We start from the raw sequence: 27049 nt of genomic DNA on the forward strand, positions 1-27049 counted from the left end.
CTTTATGTAAGGTGATCTCCTGGCTAAGAGCAGTCTACAGCCGTCTCAGACGTTGAACTATCTTGGTGTTCATTTCAACATGAAGCAAGCCAGAACATGCCTGCCAGAAGGCGCAAGTGCGGCTATTATGAGAGGTATTCCTTCTGACATTGTGATCTTACCTACACCTGCTAGTTTTGGTGGCAGCCACCCTGGAGGTGATTCCATGGGCAAGGATGAATGAGTCCTTTTCAGCACATCCTATTTGCACAAAGTCTGAGGACTACTCGATGCGTCTTCAGTTACTGGTGTAGATCAACATCCAACTGCAGTAGTGGTTGAAAGCGGGTAATCTAAGGAAGGGCGTTACCTGCAGACCCTGGGATGGCTGGTACACAAGACTAATGTGAGCCTCTGGGTTTAAGGAGCTTACTGTCAGGAGTTACTAGCACAGGGGCTTTGCAGTGCAGAGGACTTTCTGGGGCATCTCTTGTCTGGAACCGCGTGCCGTTTGGATGGCATGCTTATGGTTCATCAACTGCTTGCAGGGTCAAGTGGACAGAGTAATCTCAAACTATACGACGACAGTGGTTATGTCAATTGCCAAGGAGGTGCCAAAGGCCCGCAAGTGTCACAGGACATAGCCCAGCTCAGGGACTGGGCGGAGGTGTATCTTCAGGAGATCTCCACCTTCCACATTTCAGGAAAGGGCAATGTAAGCTGATTTTCTCAGCAGGCAGAGTGTGGATCGAGAGACTGGGAGATGTCAGACAAGGCGTGCCATCTCATAGTGGCAGTCTTAGGTCTACTGTTTTTAAACTTATTGGTGATTATTGTACAGTGCAAAGTTCCTCGCTTTTTTCCGTTGCAGTAGAGATCAGTAGTCCTTGTATTGATCATTTTGTGCAGGAGTGGCCGGAAGGCAAGCTTCTGTATGCCTTTTCCTCATGGCCCATGTTGGGCAGAGTGATTTGAAGGATCAAAGGTCACCAGGATTGATGCTTCTGGTGGATCTAGGTTGGCCTGGGAGGCCGTGGTATTCACAATTGTGGAGGCTCCTGGTGAACTCTCCTTCTGGTTTACGATCCACAGGGACCTGCTACAACAGAGACTTGTTCTTCACAGAGTTCCAGCTTGATTTTGTCTTATGGTATGGCCCTTGAAAGGGCTTGGTTGTTGAAGTGTGTGTTTTCCACCTTGTTTCAAGCACGGAAGTTTTCCTTCTCTTTAGCTTACATAAGAGTTTAGAGTGTATTTGAGGCTTGGTATGGGGAATGAGGCATACTTCTTGTTCGATTAAGATGCCCGCCTATTTTGCAATTCTTATAGGATGGGTTACTTAAGGGCTTGGCACATAACTCCTTGAAGGCGCAGGTGGCAGATCTTGCCCGATTCCAGGATCAGGTGAGTGGTAGACCCTTGTCAAGCCATTCAGATGTGGTCAGGTTTTTAAGGGATGAAGCATCATTGTTCTCCCTTACGGTTACCAATGTTCTTATGGAACCTTAATCTGGTTCTAGAAGTTTTGAGCAAGTCTCTCTTTGACCACTGTGTAGTCTTCCTTGACCACTGTGTAGTCTTCCTTGAGGTTACTGAGTTTAAGGATGTTCTCATGGCAATTTGTTCTGCTTGTGGAGTTTTGTGCTGCAGGCCATTCGGCCAGGGACCATTCCTGTGGGAGTCTGCAGGGGTGGTCCAGCTTCAGTCTATTCTGTCTCTCTTACCAAAAGTGGTCTCGAACTTTCACTTTCATTCAGTTTTCCTAACAATGCGGTACAGGGAGAGAGAGAGAGAGATGTGAACACTTATCTTCTGTTGCGGACCTTGGATGTCAAGAAGCATCTGATGAGGTAGTTGGGAGGTTTCTAAACCTCTCGAGCACTGACCTCCTGTTTGTTTTCCACAGTGACAGTAAACAGGTTGAGTCGTCGTCATGGACTACTGTAGCCCGCTGTATTAAGGACGTTTTCTTGGTCTTGTATGTGAATACTGAGCAGCCATTACCTAGATGGGTTAGGGCTCATTCCACTAGGGCTCGAGCAGCGTCATGGCTGGAAATTCAATTGTTGACTCCCATCAAGTTTTGCTGAGCTGCAACATGACTCTTCATTGTATACTGTTCCAGGTATTGCTACCTGGATGTGCAGAGCCAGAAGGATGCAGCCTTTGAGTGTGCAGTGTGAGTTAGATTGAGGGCAGACTCCCACCCTACTTGAGAGCAGCTTTGGTACATCCTGCTGGTGTGGATTAATCTGCCTGAATGCTAAGAAATGAGAAATTACTATTTGACAATTTCCTTTTCTTTAGTGAAGACAGGTTAATCTACCTTCCCACCCTTGGCTGCTGGTCTGTGGTTCTAGTGTCCTGAGTGGCTGTGATTCTAGGGATGAATGGTAAGTATCAGTTTTAGTGCCTAGATTAGTGATGTTATACTCTGTCAGAACTCGGTATTCCGTGTTATCTGAGTGCTTGAGTGGTTGTCTGTTGCTAGTTATAATTAAATATTGATAGTATGTCCACAGTTGGCTTTTGCAGAGAATGCTGGCAGGGGTATATATACATGATGTCAACTTTGCTCTGTCTCCATCTGCTGGTAGAGGTGCATAACCCACTGGTGTGGATTAACCTGTCTTCACTAAAGAAAAGGAAATGATCAGGTAAGAAGCAACTTCTCATTGAAATCCCTTAGCAGAATCTTAGCATTGCCAGACTGCTTTATTTGCTGTATGTGTGCCTTATATTACTGTGCTACATCACTTCTCTTTTGTCATACTATAATGCCCTTTACTTTCTAAAATGTGATCTGTCAGAATCACATTGTAATGTGTATTTGCATGTTCTCTTGCAACAACTTAGACTGATACCTTCTTTTAACACTGTGTAACAATCAGGAGTTATTTCCTTTTTATTTTAGGTTAACCAGTGGTGGAATAGTCTGACTGAAGGGCAGCGCGCTGTGACAGGTTTGTTTAACTTACAGTTAATGAGGATTACCATAAGAAATCAGGTATTTGTTCATGCACCAATTGTTTTTTTTGTTTTTTTTTACATCCCTCTATGGCAGCCTAACCTATCTCTCTTTTTTTTTCTTTAACCCAGTTGTCTCCAGCTCCGATCCTCAGGTCAAATTTTTGGCATAATGAAAGCATGCAAATCACCCTTATTCATAGATCAAATATATGCAGCTTCCACCTGAAAGGCAGATCTGAACTTGAGTTGGGGATCTCTGCGATTGCCCCAGTAATGATCTGTTGATCAGTAAATATTTTTTTCAGGCCCACTGACTAATCCATTAGCCTGTACAGCAAACTGATGTCCCTTCTTCCTTATATTTTTAAAATACGACATGTTTTATGTTAGAATGCTTGAAATTGTGAGAAATAGAGCACAATACAACAACCTTCAGGGAGAGGATGAAAGCCAGTGAGAGGTAGTGCATATTGAGGAGGGGACAGAGAAAAGCACAAATACCAGACAATGAAGAAGAGTCAAAAGCAAAGGGAAAATTGAGTTCTGAAAAGGATTTTTTCTTAAAAAATTCTGTTAACTGTGGTGCTGGAGAAAACTGGATCCTTTGTAGGTTGTGATCCCCTTTGATGGTAAGGAAGGAACGAAGATTAAAAATGATCTTCTCTCACGTACAAGTAGTGAGTTATAATAGAGAGAATGCTTATAATTAACAGCAAACATTTTTTTTAAATCAATTTTAAATATACAAAATTACAAAAATGTACAAAATGCATAGCATACGGGGGAAAGGAAGAGAACCGACTGCTTGCTGGGACCCCGAGACCAGTCGCTTTTAGCGGTGAGAGTGAGAAAAAGAACTGTTTAACTCCTGGTCGAGGGAGAAGGGAGGTCCTGCTTGAGAGGACGGCCCCTTTGTGACGTCATCTACTGGAGCCCCGGGACAGCATAAAATAAGGGCCTTGCGGCGCGCAGCCGAAGCCACGCACCAAAGGGGCGCTCCCCTGGTAAATTTTTTTCTGCTTTTATTATTATGGGAAGAAAACGTAAATCCAAGACTTGGACTTCCTCACCGACAACTCTTGTGTCGAAGAAATACGGACCCATGGACGACCATATAATACATATGGGTGAGACCATGGTTAGGGACGGTATAGAAGGAAATTCCCAGCTGGGGATTTCCTTAAGTCCCAGATCCGCGCAACCCCCTTTACAACCCTTTAGGGAAGGTATTGGTGTGACAAATATTTCTGAAAGCCCTCTGCCAGTGGCTCAAGTCAGAGAAGGAAATGGGAGCACTGTGGAGGGGAATAGGCAGTTGATTAGTAAAATAGAAAGGGAGAGAATAACTGTTAGTAATAATTTAATACCATGTCCAATGATAATACCTGAATTAACTAATGAGGGTGAAGAATGTGATGTTGAACCAGAAAATGTAACCCTGCTAGATGTTTGGAGGCTATCTGCAAAAATTGATAAAAAACTATCTAGGTCTGTCTCTCAAGTGCATGATTTTTCTCTTCAAGTAAGAACAAAATTTGAAGACCTAGAATGTATGACTATAAAGGTAGAACAAGCTGTTGCAGTATTAAACCCTCAAGTAAATGTTATGTATGCCACCAATACCTCATTTATTAAAGATAATTTGATACTGCATAATCAAATTGAATTACTGGAGAACGAATTAAGGTCGTTCAATTTAAGTTTATTGAATTTCCCAAAATCGAGATTGTCAGCTATCAAATTATTTAAAAAAATGTTGTAGAGATTTTATCCTTTGAGATTGATAAAATTCCTGTATTATCTAAATTGTATTATTTGCCCTCTAAAAAATTGCTCCAAGTTCAAGAGGGGGGTACAGATACTTTGAATAGTCTTGGAGTATCCACATTTTTGGAGGATTCTATGGACAATATTCACACTAAAGCTACATTGTTGGTTTCTTTTTTTTTAAAGAAGGATAAAGATTTATTTTTCTCACAGTATTTTCAAACTAAGGATTTTATTTTTTGCGGGCAAAAAATTCAAATTTTTCCGGATGTTTCACGCATTACACAAGTGCGTAGGAAACAATTCCTTTAAAAAAACAGGCTCTCGAACTGGGAGATAGGTTTTTTTCCTGAAATTTCCCTGCAAATGTCATATATCATTTCAGAACAACAAGTTTATTTTTACTGACCCCACTCACTTGGAGCGATTCTTAAAGGATAAATCTCCAAAATAGTAAGTATTAGTTAAAGGAGATAGGGCTGCAAGAAAAGGAAATGACATGCAGTAGTCAGGAACTCTCCTTTACCCCCTAGATGTGGGCTAGGATATGAAATATATTATGTAAAGTATAATTTGGGAATGTAAAAATGTTTCTGGAAATTCTTGGATTATTGCATTTGTGTATAAATGTTATAACTCAATAAAAATAAAATGAAAAAAAAAATGCATAGCATACAAATTTGTACTACATTATCGCTGGATTCATATCCCAGCCCAAAAAAGTGCAATAAAAACAATCACACTCACTTAAACTAATCGCATTCACACAAACTAATCGCATTCACACCTTTCCATTCCATACCATACCACTTGCAATAAAAGACTGATTTGATTCACAATATGTAAAGTCAAATTTGATCAATAAGAAGGTTGTAAATCTTTTTATTCATCAACTTTATAGGACCTTATCACCTTCTTCTCAGGTACTGTTAGCAGTCTCAGAGTTGAGAATTTTTTTTTACAAGAAATCCCAAATCCTCAGTTCCTTCTTTTCTTGTATTCCCAACAAAGAGGAGTGAAGTGGGCTAGGCCAGGAGAGGGCAATGGAGATGCTGATGAGAGAATAAGAAATTGGAAGGAGCATGGCATGAGTGGTTGATTGGAAGTGATAGACTGTATTGGGGTGGGGAGGGAGTGAGGTGAAGCCCTAGAATGGAGGATAGAGGAAATGGGGAGAAAGACAGGGAAAAAAAATGGAAGAAAGGGAGAGACTAGAGAGAGAATAAGATGGAGGAAAGAGAGAGGGGGGGGGAAGAGACAGAATGGAGGAAGGGAAACGCAAGATAACTTACTTGAAAGGGCAACAGGATTGAGACAATTGTAGAGGAAGAAATGACAGGAAAGCCAAGGATAAGGATGATGGGTGGAGGGCAAGAAGCAAGATACATTTTGTGGGAAAGAGGGGAATTGATTTTGGTAAATAGAAAAGAGACTGAAGGCAGGAGATGTGACAGGAAACAGTAAGATCAGGACAAATACATAAATTTGAGAGAGAAGAATGAATGAAAAGAACAAAATAGGCAAAGTGGAAATGAACTGGAAATGGAGAAGATCACCAAACACAGATTAGAATAATTTTTTAGTGAATCACTCTGTCATGCTAAATTTGCATGCACAGATGTGACCCCCTGCTGCACAAAATTCTTCTTGTCATAAAAATTATTTCATGACTGAAACAATTTCTCAGCTCAAAGTTGTTGCAGAGTGTGACAACATATTTAAGCATGAGAGGGAATGAGGAACATATCTCAAGGCCAAAGAGAAATTAACTGAAGAGTGAAAAAGATGGAGGAATTCTGAAAGACTGGACAGAGACAGAAAAAGATCACAAAAATATAAACTGGACAATAAAAAGAGAGGTGAGACAATGAAAACAACAAAGAAAGTGGCGTGCCTCAGGGATCTGTATTGGGACCCTTTTCAATATATTTATAAATGATCTGGAAAGAAATACGATGAGTGAGGTAATCAAATTTACAGATGATACAAAATTGTTCAGAGTAGTTAAATCACAAGCAGATTGTGATAAATTGCACGAAGACCTTGTGAGGCTGGAAAATTGAGCATTAAAATGGCAGATGAAATTTAATGTGGACAAGTGCAAGGTGATGCATATAGGGAAAAATAAACCATGCTATAGTTACACAATGTTAGGTTCCATATTAGGTGCTACTACCCAAGAAAGAGATCTAGGCGTCATAGTCGATAATACATTGAAATCGTCGGTTCAGTGTGCTGTGGCAGTCAAAAAAGCAAACAATGTTGGGAATTATTAGAAAGGGAATGGTGAATAAAACGGAAAATTCATAATGCCTCTGATCGCTCCATGGTGAGACCGCACCTTGAATACTGTGTACATTTGTGGTCGCTGCATCTCAAAAAAGATATAATTGCGATGGAGAAGGTACAGAGAAGGGTTACCAAAATAAGGGGAATGGAACAGCTCCCCTATGAGGAAAGACTAAAGAGGTTAGGACTTTTCAGCTTGGAGAAGAGACGGCTGAGGGGGGATATGATAGAGGTGTTTAAAATCATGAGAGGTTTAGAACGGGTAGATGTGAATCAGTTTTTTACTCTTTCGGGTAATAGAAAGACTAGGGGGCACTCCATGAAGTTAGCATGTGGCACATTTAAAACTAATCGGAGAAAGTTCTTTTTCACTCAACGCTCAATTAAACTCTGAAATTTGTTGCCAGAAGATGTGGTTAGTGCAGTTAGTATAGCTGTGTTTAAAAAAGGATTGGATAAGTTCTTGGAGGAGAAGTCCATTACCTGCTATTAAGTTGACTTAGATAACAACCACTGCTATTACTAGCAACGGTAACATGGAATAGACTTAGTTTTTGGGTACTTGCCAGGTTCTTATGGCCTGGATTGGCCACTGTTGGAAACAGGATGCTGGGCTTGATGGACCCTTGGTCTGACCCAGTATGGCATGTTCTTTTGTTCTTATGTAAAGTGGAAAGATGACTGAAGGATGAAGAAAAATTAATACCTTACACAGACACATGAAAAAATCTTTTAGATTTTTAATACAATTTTAATACAATTTAAAATCACGTTAGGTGAAACCCAGTGAAACTTTCCCCATTGTCGCCAACTGCGCCACGCCTCCTCCCAGCCTGCACAGCCATTTGACTGCTGACTTTGTCAGGCCTCATGCCAGCCTGCCTTCTCCAAGCCTGTGTGCAGCCTGTTTTGTCTTTTCACTGTCCAGGCCTCTGTCCAACTCATGCACCCACCAGTTATTAGCGCACACATCGCTGGCCCTGATAGGTAGACACCATTTTCCAGGAGCTTAAGCATATTATCTATATATATTTATGTACTTGTGCCTGATATAATAATACAAAAAAAAAGAATGAAATGGAGGTTGGGACCTGTTGTGAGCACACGTTCCTTTCAGAAGCATGTTGGGGGTGGGGAATTTGGGGTAGGGGTTCAGAGAGGAACAGGGTGTGTTCAGAAGCTTAAGCATGCAGCGCTATATTGGAGCACTGCACACCCTTCAGTAGTATTTCAGCCTCTAAAAACGTGAAGAGAAAAAGGGGGGGGGGGGGGGGGGGGGAGAGAATGCCCTAGTTAATATTTTTCTTTTTTTGTTTTAAAGATCCTAGGCAAGAAATGAAGAATAATTTGTGTTTCAGATTGAAAAGATGAAACCGTAGTTACCTTGTCTGTGGGAGAGGAGTTCCCTCCTCTCCAGCTGGCACTCTCATAAGAGTTTTCCGTGTGTTAATGTGGTGAAATGGCAGTTGATGTTAAAACTGATTCCTGAACATACCCAGATCAGTCCAGACCAGTGGGTTGTGCATTCCTACCAGCAGATGGAGTCAGAGATCAAAAGCTTTGGGCACTGCTACATAATCAAGATTGCCACCTGCAGTCCCTCAGTATTTCTCTAACTCCAGCAGATGGTAGAGATGCAAACCTGCAGTTTGTTAGTTTAAAAAAAAAAAAAAAAAAAAATAGGGAAGGTTTTTTCCTAGGTTAGGCTAGTTAGTAGTTAGCTGTATAGCTTCCTGAGATGTTAGGCACCTTTGTGGGCTATCCCTCAGTTGAAGCCGGGTGACTGGGGTTGGACACCCCTGCCTGAGTCTCGCTGTCAATGGTCCAGTGGCTTCGATTGCCAGGGGCTCCTGGTTCCCTCGATCACAGAGGAGGCTCCCCTCACTCCTTTCCTCAGGCCCCAGACGATCCTGTTTAAAGTTTCTTGAAAAAAAAAAATGAATGGATCTTTTTCAAGGTAGGAGGAGTTCTGGGGACGGGCCGTGCCGTTTCGTCGACAGGCCAGTCGGATTCGGGAGCTCGACCCCGTGGGTCTCAATGATGGCCCGGGGCTCTGGGTAGGTCGGCGGGGGGAGGCCTTCGCGTGCGTGCTAGGCCGCATTTTTTCATGCCGGCAGCTCTCCACAGAGCAGTTTTCGCGCCTGCAGGGAGGAGTTTGCTATTTTTAGTTCCTGCAACTGCGCAAAGGTTTCCCGGCTTGATTTTTTCTTTTTTACTTACGACTGAGTGGCTACTCGGTCTGGATTATGGCACCCCATAATCCAGACTGTGCGTGTGGCACGCTAGGGCAAGCCCTAGATGCTAGTTCCCTCTGTTCTGCCTGTTCCACAGGGCAGGAGGGAACTTCTTTGGGGGAGACATCAGGCAGACAAGGACTCCGTTCCTCCGGGCTGCGATCCTCCTCAGCGGGTGTCGCAGGAGGAGGATGCCCCTCCCATTCTATCCCCGGTGGAGCAGATTTCCACCTTTGGGGATGACCCTGGGCTAGTGCTGAGGGGAGTGTCGATTCGGGAGAGTCGTGTCCTGAGTTTGTGCTGCTGCTGCACCAGGCGTTCCTGGCTAGGAAACAAGCGATCCTGAAGAGAGCAGCACGGCCGGATGTTTTGGCGGAGCCTCCACCGAAGCGGGTATTCATGGGGCCCCTGGACCTCCAACAACCTTCAGGGGCCCGACAGGGGGCCCGAGGCGAGGATAGATTGCCGGTTCAGCTCGGGGATCCCTCGGGCTCTGGAGTAGATCAGGATCTGGGACTCACCCATGATATGGGTGATGGGAACCAGGATGACCTGGACCCAGATGACCTCCCACCCTCGGAGGGTGATGATCCCAGCGTGGTGCGCTTATTTAAGCAGGAGGAGCTCCGGCCTCTCATTCCCCAGATCTTGGAGGTCCTGGGGATCAAGGTTTCGCAGGATGAATCCGACAACGAAGGAGTTAACCTGGTCCTGGATGAGATTCAGGGACCGATGACTTCCTTCTCATTGCCTAAGAAGGTCCGCAAGCTGGTGACCCGAGAGTGGGACTCGCCAGATGCTGGTTTGAAAGTGGTTAGAGCCATGGCGAAACTTTACCCCCTGTCGCAAGATGTTTTGGATCTTCTGAAGGTACCGAAGGTGGACACGGTGGTGTCTGCTGTGACTAAAAAGACCACCATTCCTATGGCCGGGGCTGCTGCACTGAGGGACATACAGGACCGCAAGCAGGAGATACACCTTAAGCGAGGCTTCGAGGTCTCCGCGCTGAGTCTCAGGGCAGCGATTTGTGCCAGCCTCATGCAGAGAGCCTGTCTAGAGGGCGTCCGCAGCTCCAAGTGCCGATGGCGGGGGGCCCTTGCAAGCCGCATGATTGGAGGCAGGTGTTGCCTATGTTGCAGACGCTCTGTATGACTTGGTTCGGACCTCTGCACGTAGTATGGTGTTCGCTGTCACGGCTCGTAGACTCCTCTGGTTGCGGAATTGGTCAGCAGATTTGTCTTCCAAGTCTCAACTCTGAAACCTCCCCTTTAAGGGCAAGCTTCTCTTCAGGGAGGATCTGGGCCAATTGGTCAAATTAATGGAGGAGTCCAAAGGCAACTGACTTCTGGAGGATAGGAAACCTTCTGGGAAGGTTTTTCCCTTTCAAGCTCTTTTTCGTGATTCTCACAGATTTTGCACTGGTAGGTCTTCAGCTCCTTTGGGGCCCAGGCCGGTCTCATGGCATCAGCAGTCCTTTCGTGGAGGTTGGCGTCCAGGCAGGGGTACCCATTCTGTTGTAGAAACTGTCGGAGGCAGATTGTCAAGCTTCTATGTGGAGTGGGAAAAGATTACCTCGGACCAATGTGTCTTGGAAGTGGTCCTGGACGGTTACGCTCTCGGGTTTTCGTGCCCAGTGTGGGAGGCCTTTGTGGAGTCTCGCATTGCTTCGCGGGCCAAGCATGAGGCAGTACAAGGGGCCCTACAACGGCTTCTCGATCTCAGGGCCATTGTTCCTGTCCCCCTTGTAGAACAGGGCAAGTGACGGTATTCGATGTACTTTGTGGTTCTCAAGAAAGAGGGCACCTTTCGTCCCATTCATTATTTGCAGAAGGTGAACTGGTGTCTGTGAGTCCCCTGTTTTCGCAAAGGGGAGTTTTTCTTCTCCTTAGACCTCACCGAGGCATATCTCCACATCCTGATTCACCAGGATCACCAGCGGTTCCTCTGATTCAAAGTGCTGGGTTAACATTTCCAGTTTCAAGCTCTTCCTTTCGGCCTGGCGACAACCCCACGTACCTTCACCAAGGTCATGGTGATCGTGGCGGCATTCCTGCGCAAGGAGGGAGTCCTAGTTCACCCATATCTGGACGACTGGCTGATTCGAGCGAAGTCACAGTAGGATTGTGTAAGATCGGTCCAGAAGGTGATGCTCACCTTGTGGTCGCTCGGCTGGGTCATAAATACCCAGAAAAGTCACTTGGAGCCCACACAGTTGCTGGTTTACTTGGAAGCGTTCTTTGATACCTTCCAAGGCAAGGTTTCCCTGACATCGGACCTTGTAATGAAGTTGCAAGATCAGGTCAAGGCCCTCCTTCAGAGGAAGACTCCAACAATTTGGCATCACTTACAAGTCCTGGGATCCATGGCCTCCACCTTGGATTTGGTCCCGTGGGCATTCGCTCATTTGCATCCGTTGCAGCGTGCGCTGTTATTGAGGTGGAGCCCGGTGTCGGAACAGTTTCATGTGTCGTTGCCTCTACTTCCAGTCAGTCATGGTGGCTTTTACGCAGCAACCTGGTACAAGGAGTAGATTTGGATCTGCCGAATTGGTTGGTTATCTCAGAGAAGTATGTCCGTGGCCCACGGGCATTCTTCTCTATGCCTTCCTCCCCCTTGCTTCTCATCAGTCGGCTTCTCCGAAGCATAGAGCAACATCATATATGGTGCCCTGACATATATACTCTTTATAAAATTTACCTTGATTCAAGTAAAATAAACATAAGGTCTTTTCTCTGCTCTTGATCTTACCATGTAACCTGTTGTCCTCCTTGCTCATTACTTTTAACTGATTACTTTTAACTGTATTTTATTCAATCTATCCTATCGCTGTTTAAATTATTTCTTATTTAATCTTTCATTATTTATTATTATTTCCTATTGGGTTTTGTTTTTAACTTATTAATGTTTATTATTAATATTAAAAATTTCTTATTTCTAGAGCCCCTGATGCAGCTATAAAAGGCGAAACTTTGGCTAGAGTCGGGCTGGTTATAATCAATCAATAAATCTTCTTTTCAAGGCACTGGTCTTGTCTTGGAAGTTGTTTGAGGCATGGTGCTGCCAGCGCTCCTTGAATCCTTTGTCAATGATGATTCCCCAGATGTTGGATTTCCTTCAACAGGGTTTGGCTAAGGGTTTGGCTTTCAACTCCCTTCGGGTTCAGGTAGCAGCCTTAGGTGCCTTAAGGGGCAGGTTTCACGGTCGGTCGCTGGCAGTGCACCCAGATATTTCACGGTTCCTCAAGGGAGTAAAACATTTACGTCCTCCCATATGCTCATTATGTCCGGATTGGAGTTTAAACCTGGTGCTTCGGGTGCTTTGCGGAGCCCCCTTTGAGCTTTTACACAGTGCTCCAATTAAGGATTTGACCTTGAAGACCGTTTTCCTGGTAGCCATTTGTTCTGCATGATGGATTTCAGAGTTAAAGGATTTGTCGTGTCGGGATCCCTTCCTTAAGATTTACGATGATAGTTTCACTGTGCACAGTCCCTTCTTTCGTTCCCAAGGTGGTGTCTGCCTTTCATGTCAATCAGGCAGTGGATCTGCCAGGATTTCCGCAGTGGTCCAGGGATTCCTATCAGGAGAAGGAGCTTCATCTTTTGGATGTGCATCGCGCTATTTGGAGGTTACCAATGACTTCCGGTGGTCAGACCATTTGTTTGTCTTGTTCAGGGGTCCTAAGAAGGGTGACAAGGCTTCCAACGTGACGATTTCGCGCTGGATTAAGGAGGCTTTCTCTTTGTTCTATGTTGCCCGAGGGCATCAGGTGCCCTTGGTTCTGCGAGCTCATTCCACTAGGGCCCAGGCTACCTCCTGGGCTGAGTGTCAGCTTCTGTCGTCACAGGAAATCTGCAGAGCGGCGGTTTGGTCCTCCCTTCACACTTTCACCAAGCATTATCGTTTGGATGTTAGGGCGCACGATGAATTGTCCTTCGGTGAGGGTTTTCTGCATGCGGGTCTTTCGGGTTTCCGCCCAGTGTAGTGTGGCTTGGGTACATCCCACTGGTCTGGACTGATCTGGGTATGTTCAGAAAAGGAAAATTGGTTCTTACTTGCTAATTTTCATTCCTGTAATACCACAGATCAGTCCAGAGGCCCACCCCCATTTCAGATTCCGAAAGACTACCTTGAGAAGTGATATTTTCATGCAGAAACAATTTGGTTCTATCGCAGATGCTCTTGAAGAAGCAGGTTCCAAGGTGTCTAGTGGTTTTTTGTTTTCTCTGTTATGGGCGAAGGGTTGGCTGTTACGTTTTGGTTTCCAACCCTCTTCGCCCTTTAGTAAGGTTAGTTGTTTGGGCTTGAGTACAGGCCAATACTGAGGGACTGCAGGTGGCACTCTCGGTTATGTAGCAGTGCCCAAAGTGTTTGATCTCTGACTCCATCTGCTGGTAGGAATGCACAACCCACTGGTCTGGACTGATCTGTGGTATTACAGGAACGAAAATTAGCAGGAAAGAACCAATTTTCCTTTCATTTAAATTTTATTTCACAAAATAACATACAGTTGGTTTAATCAAGTCTTTTGTCTAGTCATGCCTGAGAAAATATAATGGGTGTCTTTTGCTAGCATCATTTATTTATTTATAATATTTTATATACCGATTTTCTGTAAACAGTCATAACAGTTCACAACATGAATAAATAAACATGGTTGCCTCATTCCTTTTTCAGATAAGTGAAAAAGGCTGAGCCATCTAGTCCTAATAGGAAACCTGTCAGCCTCTTCAACAAAGCTGACTTTCAATGTTATATATATCTTGGCTTTCCATCTGTGAAATATGCCAGACCATATGTATTTCTTAACAGTAACTAATTCTGGATTTATTTGTCTTTTCTAGGCATAATAGCTGCCAATTTCCTTGTGTTCTGTTTATGGAGAGTACCATCTATGCAGCGCACGATGATCAGATACTTTTTGTCCAACCCTGGTTCACGTAAGTGTGTAAAGCCTGTTTATTGGGATAGATTATTGCTAATCTGTTCTGTATAAATTCACACTAGGTATCTACAGTTCTTTGAAAATCTCATTGATAAAGCCCATGAAATTGTATTACTAATTCAGGTATTTCAGTTTTCTCTTTTGACCCAACAGTATCCTCCTACTCTCTTTAGGCTTCCAGCTCATTTAGAACAAGCCTTTTTTGGGCTATAAGACATGAGTCTCCATTGGCAACTACCCAGAGGGTGGTGGTGGGGGGGGGGGAGTACTGTTTTTATATCTGCCTCTTCCACTCTTAGGGGCCATAGAGCATAGCTCCCTACAGAAACTCAGCTAATGTGGCCCTTAAGTCTGACCTTTCAAAAGTTTTTATGCAGGTAAAAATGCAGTTTAATATTCACTCCCCAGGATTGTGGGTAAAAGTATGCATGCTGTATGACAGTGCATGTACATTTATCCATGCCAAAAATAGGCCGGAGGCCATAAAAGATATACATGTGGATTTTATTTTGAAATTCCCTTGAATATTTTGCCCCTGCAGAGTACACAGATATACAATTACCCGCATTCCTCCACGTTTTCAAAGAGAAAGCCTCCATGAGCCACAAGCACTGCAGAGATTTTGAAAATTATACTCAAAATAAGAAGTTCCTTTTTTCCTCCTACAGCATGCATACAATATTTCATTTGCATAGAATTTTAATAAAATGTTATTGCAAGTGATTGATCATATATGCTAGCTTATTTGCTTTCCTCTTCTTTACAGGTCGATACAGTAAGGCCGCGGTAGAAACAGTGTGGCAGTGTCAGGCGCACCCTTCCTCCCCGTACGCACAGTTCTCTTCACTTAGTCCCCGATACTCTCTTCTAATTGCATGCAAATTGCATGCAAATGCATGCCGCGGCTGTGAAGCGATAAGGAAGGGTTATGCCAGCGCAACCCATTTTACTGTATAGGCGCTGAGTACAGCGCCTATACAGTAACCTGGGTGCGCTGGTACCTGTCATTTCAAATGTCATTCCCTGTACGTACCAGGATCAGTCCAGGACACCTGGGTTGTGACTCCGCACCAGTAGATGGAGACAGACTAAAACTTGTGGGCGGAGCCATATATGCCCCTGTGCCAGTCACAGCCCCTCAGTCTTACTCTGTCTCCAGTAGATGGTGCAGGTCCGGTCACAGCCCTGCCTGCCCTGGTTCTGGTATTCCGTCAGGGTCGGTTCCTTTTTTGATTTGTTAGGCCAGTTTAGGCTACGGATTTCTATTTGGGAATATATTTTTTCTAAATTGTCCTTAGGTCCCTTTCGCCCTGCCTCCCAGGGGGGTTGTGAGGTTCTGAGGGGACCACCCCCCCCTGGTTGAGGCCGCTGCTAGGGTCGAGGACCCAGCTGGCCTAGTAGCAGCGTCAGGGGTGACACCGGGGAGCCCGGTTCACTCACCCCTGCTGGATTAGGGCTCCAGGACCGTGGACAGCGACAGGCGTTTTTCTTTAAAAAAAAAAAAAAAGGTGGATTCGGCGGTTTCGGCGGTAACGAAGAGATCTACTATCCCGGTTACGGGTGCGACAGCCCTTCGGGACCTTCAGGACAGAAAGCTGGAAGTACAGCTCAAGAAGATTTTTGAGGTTTCAGCGCTAGGAATTCGGGCCGCCATGTGTACGAATTTCGCTTTGAGAGCTGGCTTACGCTGGGCTCAGGTCCTCCAAGCCAATGCGGATCTTTCGGCAGACGAGGCAGCGCAAGCGGATAAGTTGGAAGCGGTAATAGCATATGGCGCAGATGCACTCCACGATCTGCTGCGCACTTCGTCTAGATCCATGGTGGCGGCTGTCTCGGCGCGCCGCCTCCTGTGGCTACGCAACTGGGCGGCGGATGGCTCTTCTAAGGCTCACCTCGGGGCGCTGCCATTCAAGGGTAAATTGCTGTTTGGCAAGGAATTAGATGACTTGATGGCTTCCCTGGGGGAAAATAGGGCTTTCAGGTTGCCTGAAGATAGATCCAGGTCGCGGGCTTCCTTTACAGCCAGGTCCCGCTTTCGTGGGCCCAGGAAGGCGCGACCTCAAAGGTCGTCGGGGCACTCGTACAGGTCTTCCTCCTCCCGTACCCCACAGTGGCAGCAGCAGCAGTCCTTTCGTGGGAGGCGCTTTGGTAGACCAGGGGGTGCCCTGGCCATCACGGCGCCCAAATCTTCACAATGAAAGGGGGTCGGCCCTTCTCCCGCCGCAGCCTCAGCACGCCGTTCCCAACGTCGGGGCGCGGTTGCTGTCGTTTTACGAGAGATGGGCCGGAATAACGTCGGACCAGTGGGTCCTCACCGTGATAAGACACGGCTACGCGTTAGATTTTGCTCGCATTCCAGTGGACAAGTTCCTTGTGTCACCCTGCAAGGCTCCCGAGAAGAAGGCGGCGGTGCTAGACACCATCCGCCGCTTAGAGGACTTGGGAGCTATCTCCCCCGGAACGGGGGAGATAGCCTTGTTGGTCAGCCAACAAGGCAAAGGCCGTTACTCCATTTACTTCATCGTACCAAAGAAGGACGGCACGTCCCGACCAATTCTGGATCTCAAAGGGGTGAACCGATGCCTTCGCGTTCCTCGCTTCAAAATGGAGACGATCCGGTCAGTCATCGCCGCGGTCCGGCCAGGCGAGTTCCTGGCCTCCCTGGACCTCACGGAAGCGTATCTTCACATAGGCATCCAGCCGTCGTTCCAACGCTTCCTCAGATTCTGCATTCTGGGTCGGCATTACCAGTTTCGGGCGCTCCCATTTGGGCTCGCAACGGCCCCTCGTACTTTCACGAAGGTGATGGTCGTGGTGGCGGCGCAACTGCGCCGAGAAGGTCTCCAGGTCCATCCGTACCTGGACGATTGGTTGATTCGGGCGAAGTCCGAGGATCAGTGTCGGATGGCGGTGGCCAGGGTCCTCCATCTGTTGCAGTCCCTGGGATGGGTGGTCAACTTCAGCAAGAGTCATCTGACACCCACGCAGACCTTGGAATATCTGGGAGCTCTTTTCGACACGAAGCAGGGCAAGGTGTTTCTGTCGCTCGAACGGATGGGCAAGCTGCAAACTCAGGTGCAACGCTTGTTGTCTCTCCGCCAGCCGCGGGTCTGCGACTACCTTACGGTCCTAGGGTCTATGGCTTCCACGCTGGCGCTGGTGCCATGGGCGTTCGCTCATCTGCGACCCTTACAGTCATCCTTGCTTTCCCGCTGGAAGCCGGTCTCGGAGGATTTCCACTTACCGCTTCCTCTAGCGGGACACGCGAGGTCCAGCCTGCGTTGGTGGCTGGACCCCAGTCATCTTTCCGCCGGAGTCTCTCTCCTGGTGCCTAGTTGGACAGTGGTGACCACGGATGCCAGCCTCTCCGGTTGGGGAGCGGTCTGCCTAGGGAGCTCAGTTCAAGGCCTATGGTCAGTGTCGCAAGCCCAGTGGTCTATCAATCGCCTAGAGACCAGAGCGGTCCGTCTGGCCCTGCAGGCTTTTCTACCATTGCTGCGGGGAAAGGCAGTCCGAGTGTTGTCGGACAATGCGACCACCGTGGCATACATCAACCGGCAGGGGGGGACACGGAGCCCCCAGGTGGCAGAAGAAGCTCAGCGCTTGATGGCCTGGTCGGAGCTGCATCTCAGCAACCTCGCAGCGTCTCACATTGCGGGAGTCGACAACGTGCAGGCGGACTATCTCAGCCGTCATCGTCTGGATCCCGGAGAGTGGGAGCTGGGGGACGAAGCGTTTCTTCTCATTTGCGAAACGTGGGGGGTGCCCCACATGGATCTGATGGCCACGTGGCACAACGCGAAGGCCCCGCGATTTTACAGTCGACGTCGAGAGCGGGGGGCAGAAGGCGTCGATGCGTTGGTGCTTCCCTGGCCGACGGATGTGCTGCTCTACGTGTTTCCCCCGTGGCCGATGATCGGCAAGATTCTACGGCGCATAGAGTTGCATCCGGCCAAAGTGATCTTGGTAGCACCGGAGTGGCCTCGCCGGCCGTGGTTCGCAGACCTCGTACAACTGGCAGTAGCGGCACCCCTTCGGTTCCAGGGAATGGCGGCCCTACTCCATCAGGGCCCCGTCTGTTTGGAGGATGCGGATCACTTCTGTCTCGCGGCATGGCTTTTGAGAGGAATCGACTGAAGAGAAAAGGTTATTCAGATGCGGTGGTGGCCATGCTACTGCGTTCCAGGAAGCAGTCGACGTCTTTGGCTTACGTCCGTGTCTGGGTGGTCTTTGAGGACTGGTGCGTGCAGCGAGGGGTGGACCCCACTTCGGCTTCCGTCTCTGATGTTCTAGCGTTCCTCCAGGCGGGTCTGGCCAAGGGTCTGGCGTGCAGTTCTCTACGGGTCCAAGTGGCGGCACTGGGGTGTTTGCGAGGTAAGTCTCTGGTGCTTCACCCGGATATTGCTCGTTTCCTTCGGGGTGCTAAGCACCTTCGCCCCCCGTTACGTCTTCCTTGTCCGGCTTGGAACCTCAATTGGGTTCTCTCCGCTCTATGCACGGCGCCGTTTGAGCCCTTGAAACGCGCAACTCTTAAGGATCTCACTTTAAAAACGGCATTCTTGGTGGCGATTGCCTCGGCACGGCGTGTTTCCGAGTTACAGGCCCTGTCCTGTAGGGAACCTTTCTTGCGTATCTCCGATTAAGGGGGTTTCCTTACGGACGGTTCCTTCCTTTCTTCCGAAAGTGGTCTCGTCGTTTCACGTGAATCAATCGGTGGAGTTGCCCGCTTTTGCATGCGGAGACTCCTCTGCTACCGAAGAGAGGGAGTTACGGAAGCTTGACGTGCGGAGATCCCTTCTCCGATATCTGGAGGTCACTAATCCGTTTCGGGTCACAGATCATCTGTTTGTCCTGTTCTCTGGACCAAAGAAAGGAGCTGCAGCGTCCCGCACAACGATCGCTCGTTGGCTCAAGGAGGCCATTGGTTCGGCGTACTTGGTGCGGGGAAAACCTCTTCCCGTGGGGCTGCGGGCTCACTCGACTCGATCTCAAGCAGCGTCTTGGGCGGAAGCTTCTCAGGTGTCGCCTCAAGAGAATTGTAGGGCGGCCACCTGGAAGTCGTTGCATACTTTTATCCGGCATTACCGGCTGGATGTCCGGGCTACCGATTCCGGGGGTTTTGGAGAGAGGGTACTCCGAGCGGGACTCTCTGCTTCCCACCCTCAGTAGGTTGCTCTGGTACATCCCAGGTGTCCTGGACTGATCCTGGTACGTACAGGGAAAGGAAAATTAGTTTCTTACCTGATAATTTTCGTTCCTGTAGTACCAAGGATCAGTCCAGGATCCCGCCCGCAGTGCTGCGCTGAAGTAATGGAGAGTCCGCTCTGTGTTTTGATTTGCTCTGTTCTGCTTGTTCGCTCTCTCGGTTGGAGAGTCCGTTTCCAGAAGGGGTGTTTCTTTCCCCGTTAGTTAGCGGTATCTAGTTTTGTTTACTTCTCTGGTTGTGTTCTACTTTGACATTCCGTAAGACTGAGGGGCTGTGACTGGCACAGGGGCATATATGGCTCCGCCCACAAGTTTTAGTCTGTCTCCATCTACTGGTGCGGAGTCACAACCCAGGTGTCCTGGACTGATCCTTGGTACTACAGGAATGAAAATTATCAGGTAAGAAACTAATTTTCCTTTTCAAATGACATTTTGAAATGACATTCATTTGAAATGACAGGTACCAGGAAGTGTAAAAAACAAAAAACCAAAAATATGTAAAAACCTGAATGTTATAAAAAAAAAATAAAAATTTTTAAATACCTGTCACTTTCCGAATCTTGCGGTCATCCAGGCAGCGGCGGGAGCCGGAGGGCTGCGTGGGTCCAGGCGGCCGGCGGCGGGAGCCGGGTGTTCGATCGAGGTCGCGGGGGCGGGTGGGCACGCGTTGGTTTCAGGCGGGCGGCGGCAGCGGCGGGATCCGGGTGGGCGCGTGTTTAATCGAGGCCGCGGGCGGATGGGCGCGTGTTTAATCGAGGCCGCGGGGGCGGGTGGGCGCGCGTTGGTTTCAGGCGGGCGGCAGCGGCGGCGGGATCCGGGTGGGCGCGTGTTTAATCGAGGCCGCGGGCGGATGGGCGCGTGTTTAATCGAGGCCACGGGGGCGGGTAGGCGCGCGTTGGTTTCAGGTGGGCGGCGGCAGCGGCGGCGGGATCCGGGTGGGCGCGTGTTCAATCTAGGCCGCAGACCGGGTCGCACAGGCACGCATTCATTCAGGCGGAGGAGCCGGAGGCGAAAGCGGCCTCCGGCAGCCCCCACCGGCAGTGAATGAATGCGCGCCTGTGCGACCCGTGCGAGTCGGTGCTCACGGCGTGACGTCACGGCATGTGACTGCCTTGAGCACCGAATCGCACGGGTCGCACAGGCGCACATTCATTCACTGCTGGTGGGGGCTGCCGGAGGCCGCTTTCGCCTCCGGCTCCTCCGCCTGAATGAATGCGCGCCTGTGCGACCCGGCCCGCGGCCTAGATTGAACACGTGCCCACCCGGATCCCGCCGCCGCTGCCGCCCGCCTGAAACCAACGCGCGCCCACCCGCCCCCGCGGCCTCGATTAAACACGCGCCCATCCGCCCGCGGCCTCGATCGAACACCCGGCTCCCGCCGCCGGCCGCCTGGACCCACGCGGCCCTCCGGCTCCAGCCGCTGCCTGGATGACCGCACGATTCGGAAAGTGACAGGTATTTAAAATTTTTTTTTTTTCTGACAGGTTTTATGTGTCCCACAGCATTACATTTTCTTGATCATCTCTTTATCGCTTTTTTTTTAAATTGTTTTTTATTGTGTTTGAGTATCCTAAGTGGTGTCGATGGATTTGTTACAAGACTCACAGTCCTAACTCCTACTAGGGGGAGGCGGTAAACTAACACGTTAAGGCCGCGGCAAAACAGCGGGTTACTAAGGAGATAATCTGAGCGTGCGTTACGGTATCGGAGGGGAATAGCTAATTCCTGCATTATACAGCTTTTTCGTTCTTTTACATGCTGGGTGCGGAAAGGGTTATGAGTCTATTTTAAGAAGCGCTACGGACGCGTGAAACTGGAGACTGTATTGCTGGATCGCCTTACTCGTCTGTATTGTGCGCTCCCAGCACGTTACAGACGGGGAATCTTCAACCGCACGTTACTGTATCGACCTGTTAATGAGGCAGCTGCAGAGAGACGCAAATTGAATCATATTCCACTTGGAGATGCACGGGCCCTGCTTCAGTGTATTTTATGGGATTGTAGAAAAATCTGATGATCATTGCGGAAGTTTTCCGCATCGTGTTCTTATACCTGCGATACATGCTTCATGCATTTCTTTACCTGCCATGCTATCAAAGCCAACACACCTAGCTTGAGAAATAAATGAAAGGTGCAGTTTTGTCAATTTTTTGGATTAATTTTCTGTACTATTGCTCAGTATTTGACAAATAACATTATTTAATTTACAGTGTGACATATGACCTTTCAAGTCATCCTAATGTGCCATACGATTAATGATCATTAGTTTGTAGAAACCAGGTTGTGTGAGAGATTCCCTTCAGCTCCAGTTCGTTGGTTTTAATTATGCTTTCCATTTTGTAGGTACCCTTTGTGTTCCCATGTCGCTGTCTACATTCAGTCATTTCTCTCTCTTCCACATGATGGCAAACATGTATGTTTTATGGAGTTTTTCATCAAGCATCGTCTCTCTTCTAGGAAGGGAACAGTTTCTGGCTGTGTACCTTTCAGCAGGTATGAAGCTCTGTTGTTACTGTTCAGAAATTCAGGGAGAGAAGTGGAACAAAGGAGTCAGTGCAATAGACTTGTGGTTTCCCAACTTTTTCCCCCCACCAAGGACCCCTTTCATTTTTCCCTGGCCATCGGACATTCACCAGCTGTGATTGCAGTGGCACATTTTTGCTCTTGGGCTTATCAGAAAAGCTGGAACCTTTGGGGTTAGCAGGGTGAGGGCTTTCATTGGGAATCTGCTGGAAGACAATGATAGTCCCAAGAGTCATCAGAAAAGTAACAACAAAAAAACCCAAGTGTGTTTAAGATTGCAAGCATAGCAGATCTGTGGCAACAGAAAGCTTGCTTCCTGATTCCTTCAGCTTACCTTGTGTGAGTCTAATGCACAGTTACATAAAAAAACAGAGTGAAGCTTTAAAGTTCTCTGGATTTTCAGTCCTGGGGATAAAAATTCCACCATAAACATACATAAGCTTTTGGAATTAAAAAAAAAAGTTATTTTTAAGTGTTAGCTGTTTTCCTAGCGTGTAGCAGATGGACTTATGACCAATGGGTATAGTGTTTTCCTGATAGCAGATGGGAGACTGAGTCAGATTTCAAGGCTGAGGTTAGCCTACATATACCCGTGCATGAAGTTCAGCTCTTCAGTATTCCCCAGTATTTCTCCGTCTCCTAAGCAGATAGGAACACTACACACACTAGAATAGTGTTAGCAATTTTAAACCAAAGAAGAAAAAAAATTTACTTCTAGAAGACGAGCCGTGCTCTCCTGCGGTGATACCTAACGGTCCCTCCCCCAGTCGAGAATTCCTGAGGTGATTTCCAAGATCCCTCAGAAGCAAGCCTCGGTCCGGTAGCCGGCTCTCGGCGTGGACTTAGCCCCCAGGGTGGCTGAAAGGCAGCGGGTACAGAATTGAGCGCGGCGATGAAGGTAACTCCCTCTTCCCCCGCAGCCGGAGACCGCCCGGCACGAGACTGGGAAACACCAAGACCAGGTAAGGTAGGAACCTCTCTTCAGTGTCTGGTCTCCGAGGCTCGCTTAGCTGCACAGATCATCCTTTCCAGCATCTGTTAAATCTGGTTGAGCAGCCCTGTCTGGGCTAGACCCCGATCCGGTGCAAGGGTCCACACACGTGGAGACCCTCCGGGGGGGGTTGCCATCTTGTCCACATGGTCGTCGGCACCATTTCTTCCCCTTGACCGCTGTATTGTCCTCATGCGCACAGCGGCATGCACATCTGTGCCGTGTGCACAGCAACACGCATAACTGTGCCGGGCGCATAGCGGCCCGCATAAACGGCCCGAGTGCACAAATATTGCCATGCACACATCGGCTGCACATCTCAGCCAGGCACACAAGTTGCCTGCGTGCACATCTGTACGTATTCCGCACGCACATCTTTGGCGCACCCGGAGCGCACAACTAAGTCTCCCGGTGCGCACACCTATGCGCACATAGCTTTTGAAGCTCCCCAAGAGCACAAACCATGGCACCACCTGCTAAGAAGGCCAAGGGGCAAGCCCTCTGCCCAGCCTGTCACCTGAGAGCTGCACAACCTGAAGTGGCCTCCTCCCTATGCAAGCAGTGCGAAGAGGCTCAGGGGGAACCTAAGCAAGGTCCCTCACAGCCAGTAGAGGGATCCGGATCCACTAATGATAGTACCCCGGACCTCTGTATCTCCAACTCGACACCTACACAGGAAGGCACCTCCGGGACTTCCACTATAGCACCGCCTGGACTCAACATGGACCCAAGAGCCTTTTCCTGGGTGGAATTCTTCAAAGGGCTGCAGACCTTTGTCCAAGCACACTCAGTACCGGCTGCAACTCTGTCCCAGTCGCCAACAGAAGCGCAAGACATTCCAAGCACCTCTTGGGCCCTTCGAGACGTGCCCTTCCTAAGCAAGAGCCTCCCTACCAGGGATACAGATACTTCGGAGGACGAGGCAGACTCCCTGGAGGAAGGAGAAATCCCCCCCTAGGGATGGAACCATAACGAAACATGCTGCGATTCTTCTCCAAAGACACTGGACCGGCCCTGAAGACGCTGGACATTCCAGGCATGGACACCACAGTGGAACCAAAGATAAAACCCATCTTGGTCCCCCTCTGTCAGGCCTCATGCTATTTTCCAATGTTGTAAGCGGTACAGCTACTGATTGACCTGGAATGGAACGCCCCAGAGGCCAGCTTCAAAGGAGGACGGGCCCTAGAAACCATATACCCCTTGGAACCTGTGGATAAGGAACTCCTGCAGTTCCCAAAGGTGGACGCCCTGGTCTGCGCAACCTCCAAGCACACGAGCATTCCCGTTGAGGGAGGAGCGGCACTAAAGGATGCCCAGGACAGATGACTGGAATCCATCCTTAAACAGTCCTTTGACGAAGCAGCAATGACTCTTCAGATCGCTTCCTGCTGCTCCCTGGAGGCAAGTTCTTGCTTGCTCCTCTCCAGAGACACAACCACCCCTGTTGAGACTATGGAACCTGTGATATCCTTCCTCACGGATGCGACCTCAGACCTATCATTGAAAGTCAGAGAGGGGTACGCGAAACTAATGGTCCTTAGAAGGCTAAAACCACTACTAACCCAAGCGCACTTTCGAACTGTTCTTCAAGCACTTATTTTCGCTAGCACAGACTATTGTAACACACTCTTCCTTGGATTACCACATTCAACACTAAGACCACTCCTTATCTTACAGAACTCTGCAGCCAGAATACTAACTGGAAAAAGCAGAAGGGACCACATCACTCAAACTCTTGCCGAATTACACTGGCTGCCAATCGAACAAAGAGTACAATTTAAAACACTTTGCACAATCCACAAGTTAATTAATGAAGAAAATACTGATTGGTTAAACACTGCATTAAGACTACATGTTCCCCAAAGAAATCTCAGATCAGCAAATAAAGCCTTACTAACCATACCCTCTGTAAAGACAGCTAAACTGACACAATTAAGGGAGAGAGCACTGTCATTAGCCGGCCCTATATTATGGAACTCAATGCCACCCGAAATAAGACTGAGGGATCAAAACTTTTCAAAAAAAGCTTAAAAACATGGCTTTTCAAAAAGGCTTTTCAAAGTGAGAATGGGAAATAGGTAGTACTAAGAAACAAGAAAAGGACTTATACACACAAGCAAAAGTCACCTGAGAACATGTGTTTTTATTTTTATTTTATTTTATCACACTTAAGTATTAAGTTAAAGAATTACAGTATACCGCATATATGGTTAGCCCATAAAGGAAATTTTAATACACTTTACATATAGCTTATAATATTGAATCATGTATCTGAACAACTGCGGCACCCTCTGGTTAAAGTACAATCCATTTCGATTTTATTTATGTGCCTATTTGTAAACCGTTGTGATGGTATATCACTAAACGACGGTATAGAAACGTTTTTAAATAAAATAGTGCGCACCTCAGCCAGGAACATTGCCTCGGCAGTGGCAGCCAGAAGACATCTATGGCTCCGAAACTGGTCAGCCGACGCGACATCCAAAGCTAACCTCACGAGAATGCCCTTTAAAAGATCTCTCTTGTTCGGAAGCGAATTAGAGAAGCTAGCCAACAAATGGGGTGAATCTCCAGTACCTCATCTACCAGAGGACAGGAACAAAAGAAATCAGCGCTCCTCCCCCGAAGAACCAAGGGCTGAGGAGCTCAGCACTTTAGACCGTACAAGAACACACACTACCAAGCACCTCGCCCCGCAGGCAGGGCTCAGTCCTTTCGGAACAGACACAACAAGAGGGGAGCAGGCTCAGGTACAGGCCCCAGCTGCACCCCACAATGAGAATCAACAGACCCATCCACAGGAAGAAGTCATAGGGGGCAGACTTACCCTCTTCTACCAAAGATGGGTCGAGATAACGTCGGACAAGTGGGTCCTAACCATCATTCGGGAGGGATACTATCTGGACTTCCACTGCATCCCCCCAGACAAATTTGTGAGATCACCATGTCACTCCCTTTCCAAGAGGACGGCAGTGGAAACCACACTGATAAGACTACTCAGCCTAAAGGCGATAATCCTGGTGCCCACACACCAACAAAATACTGGTCACTATTCCATGTATTTTATCGTTCCCAAGAAGGAAGGAACATTCCGGCCCATCCTGGAACTCAAGACTGTCAATCGTTACCTGAGGGTACCACACTTCCGCATGGAAACCCTACGCTCAGTCATAAGACAGTACAGCCGGGAGAATTCCTGGCCTATCTCCACATCCCGGTCCATCACGATCATCAGCGCTTCCTACTCTTTGCGATATTGGACCATCATTACCAGTTCCGGGCGCTACCCTTCGGATTAGCTACCGCCCCGGACCTTCACCAAAATCATGGTGGTAGTGGCGGCAACACTGAGGAAAGAAGGAATCCTCGTACATCCTTACCTGGACGATTGCTAATCAGGGCAAAATCTCCAGAGGAAAGTCACTAGGTGACCACCAGAGTCAAGAATCTTCTGCAGAATCTCGGGTGTGTTGTCAACACAGCCAAGAGCTGCCTGCAGCTCTCCCAATCAGAATACCTGGGAGTACGGTTCAACACCAAGCAAGACAAGGTTGTCCTTCTTTCTCCAAGGAGAAGGAAACTGATGGGTCATCTGCGAAAACTGTTGAACTATGCTCGCCCCAAGGTATTGGGACTATGTCCAAGTCCTCGGTCTCATGACATCAACTCTGGAAGTCGTTCCATGGGCAAGGGCCCATATACGCCCACTACAACGTTCCCTACTGTCACAATGGAACCAGATGTCCCAGAACTACTCCATTCACCTCCAGCTACCAGCAGAGGTTCGGACCCAGCTCCAACGGTGGCTACAGAAAGACCATCTGAGCAAGGGAGTAAGACTATCCCCACCGAACTGGATCTCGCTCACCACGGATGCGAGCCTGCGAGGGTGGGGAGCCCACTATCAGGAACTGACAGCCCAGGGACAATGGGACAAGGAAGAGGAACATAAACCAACTGGAAGCCCGAGCAGTCAGACTAGCTTGTCTACGATTCGCTACAGACTCCGGGGTAAGTCTGTCAGAGTCATGTTGGACAACGCCACAACAGTTGCTCAAATCAACTGCCAGGGAAGAACCAGAAGCCAACAGGTGTCCCTGGAGATAGAGCCCCTCATGGCGTGGGCGGAAACAAACCTGCAAGGAA

General features: G+C 48.0%; 1 protein-coding gene across 2 annotated transcripts in view; it reads left to right on the top strand.

The window, feature by feature from the left end:
• The window catches only part of PARL (presenilin associated rhomboid like), a 263836-nt gene that overhangs the window by 92987 nt on the left and 143800 nt on the right, over positions 1–27049 (top strand). For both annotated transcript variants that reach the window (XM_029617018.1, XM_029617019.1), the window contains exons 4-6: positions 2894–2942; positions 14081–14176; positions 21730–21879. In XM_029617018.1, coding sequence (XP_029472878.1) covers positions 2894–2942; positions 14081–14176; positions 21730–21879 — 295 coding nt within the window. The remainder of the gene's footprint in view (positions 1–2893; positions 2943–14080; positions 14177–21729; positions 21880–27049) is intronic.

The sequence above is a fragment of the Rhinatrema bivittatum genome, chromosome 9 (genome assembly GCF_901001135.1).
Source record: "Rhinatrema bivittatum chromosome 9, aRhiBiv1.1, whole genome shotgun sequence".
Taxonomy (NCBI): Eukaryota; Metazoa; Chordata; class Amphibia; order Gymnophiona; family Rhinatrematidae; genus Rhinatrema; species Rhinatrema bivittatum.